This window comes from Falco naumanni, chromosome 3, assembly GCF_017639655.2.
Source record: "Falco naumanni isolate bFalNau1 chromosome 3, bFalNau1.pat, whole genome shotgun sequence".
Lineage (NCBI taxonomy): Eukaryota > Metazoa > Chordata > Aves > Falconiformes > Falconidae > Falco > Falco naumanni.
The window spans coordinates 109,574,660-109,582,275 of NC_054056.1; the positions used below are offsets into that span (position 1 = coordinate 109,574,660).

The 7,616-nt window shown below is 51.7% G+C and overlaps 1 protein-coding gene across 1 annotated transcript; it reads left to right on the plus strand.

Annotated features, from left to right (window-relative positions):
* The first annotated feature begins 365 nt into the window (after positions 1-365).
* Positions 366-6,670, plus strand: LOC121084925 (lymphocyte antigen 6E). The gene is made up of 3 exons (XM_040587011.1): positions 366-499; positions 4,581-4,700; positions 5,849-6,670. Exons 1-3 carry the CDS (start codon positions 448-450, stop codon positions 6,055-6,057), a joined length of 381 nt encoding a protein of 126 aa, XP_040442945.1. The 5' UTR covers positions 366-447; the 3' UTR covers positions 6,058-6,670.
* The last annotated feature ends 946 nt before the right edge of the window (positions 6,671-7,616 follow it).

A 7,616-nucleotide genomic window follows, 5' to 3' on the forward strand; every position in this document is an offset into this window, starting at 1 on the left:
GTGGGTGGAGGAAGTCGTGGATGCAGGGGGTTGCACTTGAAAAGGGCTGTGCATGAGTGGGGTCCGGTATACAGGGAGCCCTCCTACTCCCGTCTGTTCCCTCAGGCACATAGAAGGGACCCGAAAGGCGGATGGAGAAAGCCATTGCGGCAGGGCCAGAGGCTAGCTGGCTCTGCTCCCGCAAGGCATTAAGCACCCTCGGCGGGCCAGGCGCTGTCCAGCCGAGAAGCCGCGGAGGCGCAGCCCTCCCCTTTCCCCGGCCCCGGCTCCCCGGAGCGGAGAAACGAAACCAGGCGGGGCCGGGAAGCGCTGCGGGAGGCGGCGCGGAGCACGGGCCGGCCCGCGGGGCGGGGCTTCTGGCCTTTCCCCACCCCCGGCGCCCGGCCCTGCCGCCAGCTCTGCGCGCCGCCAGCCGCCCTGCGCAACTCCTGGCCCCACCGCCGCACCATGAAGGCGCTCCTGTTCGCTGTTCTGGCTGCGGTGCTGTGCGTGGAGAGAGGTAATGGGGGATGGGGGGGGGGATGCCCTCGTCACCCAGCCACCACCACCACTCCCCAGTCGCTCCCCAGCCCTGGGTTTGGGTGCAAATTGCGGTGTGTGCGTGCGTGCGTGCGTGTGCGCGCTGCGTCTTGCAAGGTGGGCTCTGGAAGTTGGAGCTTTGCAGGGAGCGGGGGTGAGGGTTGTAAAGGGGTTGGGGGGACAGAGCTGAGCCGGGCCGGGCTTTGGCGCGGGGCGTGTGTGTGGGTGGCTCTCCAAAACCTACCTCGCAGCAGGATCCCTCTCGGAGCAGGAACTTCAGTGCCTGTATGTATAGGTGTGCATCTCCAGCCGTGCATGTGGGTATTTTGTTGGAGCTTTTCCCAGTTGCAGCTCGAACAAAGCCCAGGGCCGGCCCCGCTCCCCCTTTCTGGTGCAGCGAGCCGGGATAACGGCGCCGAAATGGGTTGAGATGCAGCCGAGGGGAAGGAGGGTGGAGGGGAGATGGAGCCCAGCCTGGCAATGGCTGATGGAGCAAAGTCTGGGCAGAGGCGCTCGTGATTCTGCCTCCTGCTGTCGCCCCCCAGCATCCGTCAGGGAAGGCTGCGGTGGCCGACGTGTGGGTGGTGACCCCCAAGGGACCGTACCCCATGGAGTGCATCTTGGGGCTGCCACCGAAGCAGGGGAGAGAGCACGCTTCGTGTTGTTGGGTGTTAAAACTGCAAGTTGTGGCCAAGTCGCAGGGTCTGCAATCCCCGCCTTCCCGGCGACTCCATTTCTGACTATCCAAACTCCATGGGGCCGTGCAGAGCCCTGTATTGTTTCCATATGTTGATGCTTAGAGAAGCCAAACAAAGAGCAAACAGGAGAGTTCTGGGCCCTGTGAGGCTCTGCTCAGGAATCGCGGGCTCTTCTTGTCTCCAGAGGACACCGGTGAAAAGAAACTAGTTGGTTGCTGCTCTTTCTATGCCCCCTTCCCCCCATGACTTCCAGGAAGCAATTGGCAATTCAAGCCTTGGCTCTCCATCAGAGCCCAGCTGACTTATGCTCCATTCCAGCTGGGAGGATGGGTTGTCCAGGCCAAGGCAGTAAGAGCTTTCATTTCCTCCCTCCTCCAAAAAACCGTTCAGCTTTAAAGTAAGTTCTTAGTCTTGTTGCAGGTAGCTTTATCCCCAAATGCTTCCAGCGCATCCGAGGGAGTCTTTTGCAGAAAAGCTTTACTACCTGCTCAAAGTCCCCTTAAGATCTTGCATATGGTGTATAAATAAGGATCTCGTCTAAGTGCAGTGGAAAAGGAAAGAGCGTTGGGCATAGGAACCGAATGAAAGCTGCTGAAGCAGCAGCATTTTCCACTGGTGCTGCTGAGTTTCAGAGTGGGCTTTTACAGGCTGCTCTCCCCCCCCCCCCCCCCCTTGCTCATTGCAAGAATGGATTCAGCCTCTTACCTGAGGAATTCCCCCCAAATGGTCTGCTCTGTTTTGGGAGCTCTTTGTTCCTCCAAGGAGCTGACAGCAAACAAATAAACACATAAATTCTTCCTGTGCAAGAACGCTGCATTTTCTAGTTGGTGAAAACGAGGCTTCCCTTTTGCATTGTTCAGTCTTGGGCTTTTTTTTTTTTTTTTTTTTTTTGTAGCCTTGAGCTCCAACTCTTTGCTCTGTCTCCAGCTGCATAAAATAATTATGCCACTCCTCTTGTGCCTTTTGTTTAAAACACTCAGCCTGCTTGCTCTCTTAACTCTGCAGTGGATTTTTCAGTTATCTGTTTTGGTGGGGCAGAAAGTGGCACTAGTTACGACTGTGTATTTCTTCTCTTAAACTATGTTAAAAGACTTGCCTCTTCTGGAAGGATTTTGTCTATATTAAGACAAGGGGTAATACGTAGATGTGACAAAGAAAAACATGGGGACAGGTAGGAGCTGCTGTGGTAGGAGCATAGATTTAGTCACGTGGTAGAGAATTTCATGCCTAAGGGCACTTTCATGTGCATGTGCAAATATTTGTGATGTGTTTGTATCTGGAACCTCTTAAGCCTTAATGAATAGCACTGCACCACTCGACTCATGTGTTCAGCATAGTGAGCAAATAGATATGAGGACATCTGTCCTGCCATCATGCCCACAGGAAGCCTGTAATCCACTTCATTCCTGGTTGCAGACAATTCCTGTGAAATGGGATGAGTCAATTTGCCTCCTCAGTTTGCCCTTGGGTGGTTGCAAGGCAAAGGCTTTGGGACAGGTCACCTGAGACTTGAGAGCAGAAACATGCTGGGAACAAGGGAGCAGGAGAGAGCTGGATTTCTCTCTGAGGTCCCACACTGAGGTTTGGCCAACCCATGGAAACGCTCTGAGGGCTCAGCAAGGGACAATGACAGGCTGCAGACTCAATGGCTGGCATCATCCTCCTCCCTGTCTCCTAGATCTAGAAGCAAGGTCCACTGACGAATCTCTCCTGGGGCTTTTGACTCAACTGGTGGCCCTGTAATCCTGGGTGCTGTGTATCTGTTGTGGCTGCTGCACTGGCATACTTTAGGTAACTTGGTTTTGTTGCAGGGATCGTTTGCAGACTGATTGTTGGAAGATGTATGACACAATCCATGGCATTCTTGCTCAGGGGGTTGTGGTGTTGGCTTTGTCTCCAAAGCAGAGTCAATGGCTGCCCTGATATGACATTCAGGATCTCCCACTAACCCACTTTAATCTGTTTTCCTGAGGTTATGCTTTTGTTTTCTTTCCCTGCCTTGGCTGTGGCTGCTCAAAAGTAATTTGTCTGACAACAATTGTTATTTTTTCACCAATTTTCTCATAAAAAGCTTTTCAATTCCTGAGAGAAACAGGACTGAGAAGAACCACAAGAAGTCATGCAGTCCCATGGAAGAGCGGGACAGCTGCTTACCAATATTTATCCAACTTAGTCTTCAAAACACTCCATGAAGGGGCTGCTGAGCCTCAGCAAGCTCTCCCAGGGCTTCACCAACTTCATGTCCTTAGGATAATCTGCTTGTGGTGGGGCTGAAAGTGGTAGGAACAGGAATGATGCTGTTGCACTTCCCATCCTGAATCAGCTCCCACTCCATTTTGCATCCTGTAAAACAGAAGAGAAGGGCAGTGCCTCATGGAAGGAATTGCTGTTGGAGTGCTCAAAAATCAGAGTCTGTGAAACATCAGGAACAGACCTGATCTGTCTGTGTATACAAGTCAACAATTGCAGTGTGGATATGATGTTCTTATATGTAAAGTACAGGGAGGATCATCTGTCCACAGCAAAGTGCTATGTCCCTGCTGAGTCACTGGTCCAGGCTGTTTCTGCAACCATTTCCCACAACTGAATGCTATTTTCCGATCTTTCCTCTTTCTTGGGCAGATCTGAAGGATGAGGGATGGGAGCCAGCTGGTGCAGTCCATCCTGCTGGTGTAGGATAAACCATTTTAGGGGACCTGCCATGAAGGAAGGCATGCTTTTTTTGCTATACCCCTGCTCCAGATTAAAAAGGTTGGTTGCATATGCTGCCTTCATAGTGCTGTGACTCCCTGGGTAGTGGGACAGTGCAAGTCCTTGCAGGTCTTGCTGCAATGCTGGGCTTGCTCTAGCTGAGAAATCATTTCCACCACATGTGCTAGCACAAGTGTAGCCTGAGCTTTGTGCCCTGCTGCCAAAGGCCAGGTCACAGAAGGCTCAAACCCATGTGCATGCCTGGAGCATTTCCCATCAGTGTCCACAGTAGCTGAGCTGAATAAGCCCAAATCTCAGGCTCCAGGCTGCAGGTTTGAACATGCTTCTATTGTTTTGTTTCAAGTTGGTGGCTGTAGCTTGAACCCGCTCTTGGTGCAAACAGGAGCATGCCATAAAGTACTGGGTTGACCTGTGGTTGTATTGAGGCTTTAGCTGACAGTTGATCCTGCCAAGAGCTCAAAATGTATCCCTTATGCTTGAACACTTCATCTGGCCAATTTTTTTGGAAAAAACCTGTCACAGGCTGATACAGCTGAAATAGCAAGGGTGGCTGTGGCCAGATGCAGTGCGTGCCATTTGCTAGAGGTGGGGACCACCAAGCGAGGAGATCTTCCCACCAGCCCTTAACCGATGTATGCCTTTCTCTTGCAGCCCACACGCTGATCTGCTTTTCTTGCTCGGATGCGTCCTCCAACTGGGCCTGCCTGAAGCCTGTCAAGTGTGGGGAGAATGAAAACCACTGTGTGACGACGTATGTTGGAATGGGAATTGGTGAGTGGTGACAGGACCTTCTGCTGCCCCTCTTGGCTGCTCTCCTGGGTCACCTGCTGAGCTGCAGGAAGGCTTTCCTTCCTTTGGCTGAAAAAAAGGGAAAGTTCTGCTTAGCAGCTGAATGTTGGACCATCCCAAGGGAATTTTTATGAGGGACGTGCTGCCAGACAGAGTCACGTTAAAGCCCACGTGCTTGCAGTGATGCTGGGAGTCCGAAGGGAATTTCTGGTTGGGGGCGGGGAGGTTGCGGATGAATAAGTGGGAGCGTGGAGGATGCTGCAGGCTTCCTCTGTAGGAAACTCCAGGGTTGCCCTTCCTACTTTTGCCCTGCATTTGGGTTATTCGTTCCTGAGTCGCACATTTGCTTCTTTGCTCTCCGTGGACAAAGTGGGTTTGCCAGGAAGGGAGAATTTGCAGTTTTCCTCCCTAAGTTCCAGGAAAGATATGGGTGGCTCTGTGCTTCCTGGCTGCTGCTCCAAGGGAGGCAGGCTGCTCTGGCAAGTCTCCTAGTGCCATTGCAGAGCCCAGAGCCCAGCCTGGCTTGCCTTGCTCTCCCTTGCAGGAGGGGAGGGGTGTTGCATGCCTGAGTTGCACGGTCTGTGATGTGGGTGGGTTGTGGGTGCACAAATGGAGGCTGGGAGCTTTTACAAACCTCTGGTCTTAGCACAGTGCTAACGGTTTCCAATTTCCTGCTGCTAAATGCTTGCTGCGCCTCTTGCAGCCAGCGCTTGAAACACAGACTTTGCTCATGAGTGCCTCCCTGGTGCTCTGTACACCCCGTGCTCCCCGTCTCGCTTGAAGAGTCCCAGGGTCAAGCTTGAGTGGGATTTTTGAGATTCTTCACTGGAGCCATGGCGGCCAGACTTTGGCTGATGGCCTGGAAGTAGTGTCTCTGGGTTGTTGCATGATCTCTAGGGTCTGTGTGGGAGGTTATCATGGGTGTTTCCTGAAATGTGTGGGCTGGCTGAGATTACTCTCCGTAGGTTGACGCTGAGAAGTACTTCATCCTCTCTGTGCCACCTGTGATACTTCATCTATTTCAGTTCTGTTATTTCCTTTGCAGAACAGGTGATCAGAAAGCCAAGAAACATTCTAAACCCATTTCTTTTTGCTTTTCTTCCTTTCCGCCCATCCCAACCTAAATTCAGGCAGCAAGTCTGGCCAGTCCATCTCCAAAGGATGCTCTCCCATTTGCCCCAGCGCTGGGATTAACCTCGGCATAGCGGCTGCCTCTGTTTACTGCTGCGACTCTTTCCTCTGCAACATCAGTGGTTCCAGCAGCGTGAAAGCCAGCTACACGGTACTGGCCTTGGGGGTCCTCATTAGCTTCATCTACATCCTCAGGGCTCGTGAGTGATGGGGCTGGCTGAGGAAGAGCCATCTTTCACGGGCTGTTGCAGGTCTCATTAGCCAATATCTTCTCTGTTGCTGTCTGCAAGGAGATCCTCTACTTTTCAGCAGGCTTCCAAGGTGGTTGTTTCCCAGACTTTATGCTCTTCGAGCATTGGAGACCTGGGCGGTTTGGCCAAGCTGTTCTTCTCCTTCTGTGGATATACCCCATTGCACTCTCACACCTCCTTGGCAAAGGTGGATCATTTTGGAAGGGTTTCTGCTTTTATACCTAATACCCTCCCCCTCATTGCTAAGGTTGGTTAAAACAAGGCTGGGACTCGCCGAGAACCAATTAACCCCAGACACCACCTGGTCAAGTGTTCAGACGTTCCTGCCTCTCGCTCCGCGTAGGTGCCTGGCACCGGCGTGCTCCAGCCCATGGGTGGTCTGGGCATCGGAATGCATGACCCGAAAGGAGACACATTCCTGACCCCTTGCAGCTGCAGTCTCTTTTTATAAAATCGTTTTGTTTCTTCTGATCCTGGGCTGACTTTTCTGGAAAACAAATGATGTGTACCTTGTCCTTCCGAGCTCTGTAAGTGCCAGACCTGAATAAACATGCTCCTGTTGTTACCTGAGATGGAACGTGTGCTGTGTGTGTTTCCTTGCTCCAGACAGAGACATTTGAAATGCTGTTATGGAAAACCCAAATATTATGCCTGGCACGTGGGCCTCTTACCCTCTCCAGCAGCTTTTGAGTGCTTCACCTCAGCATTCCTTCCAGTTCACCTCTGAGCAGCAAGTCCATCTCCTCCCTGTTGCTGTCCTTTCTGACAAACATCCCTGAGCCAGCTTGTGTCACCTTTCTTGGGAATCACCTTTTCCAGGTGCATTTTAGTGAAAAATGCCAGTTGTTGGGGTCTGAGGCAACCCCGTTACTCCTAATGGAGCAAGCGCACAGGGAACAGGACTGCTAAAAATTAGCCTGCATGATGCAAAGACTTGATGTCTCAGTTTCCCCACTTTGGACAATAACATCGATACGTAAATGATCCAGGGCAACAGGTGTGTTTGCAAAATTTAGTGAAGTCAAAAGCAAAGATATCAATACTCAGATCTTTAGGTTCTACCTGCAATCCCTGGTTGATGGGTTGATGGTCACGTGGACTGCAGAAGGTGACTTCACCACCACATCTGCCACTCCTGCTGTCCCTCAGATCCCAGGATCTTCCAGCAACGTTGCTTCTGGAAGTTGTCAGCCATCCCATGGGAGATGTGTCCACCTACCATCTGCATCAAGCTGGTTTCCTACCTGCTTTGCCTACCTGTGGACTTAACTAGACACAAAAAAAACCCCAAAACTGAGCCTTAAACTGTCTGGTGAAAGCTTGCTGTCACTTCCACTGATTGATCAGAGGTGCACTGCACTTTTTTTCTCTTCTAGCAGCAAAAAACAGGTGTAGCATTGACACTCTAGCCATAACCTCCTTGTGTGTGGTTCTCTGATTTTGTGTCAAAACCAAAAGCTTCTCAAGCTGCATGCACTGTTCAGTTACACCTCTGTCCCCACTTAAATGTGTGATA

Coding starts and splice junctions, on each gene's coding strand:
- LOC121084925 (XM_040587011.1), top strand. CDS start 448: ATGAAGGCGCTCCTGTTCGCTGTTCTGGCTGCGGTGCTGTGCGTGGAG. Junction 500..4,580: donor GGTGCTGTGCGTGGAGAGAG/GTAATGGGGGAT, acceptor TTTCTCTTGCAG/CCCACACGCTGATCTGCTTT. Junction 4,701..5,848: donor GTATGTTGGAATGGGAATTG/GTGAGTGGTGAC, acceptor ACCTAAATTCAG/GCAGCAAGTCTGGCCAGTCC.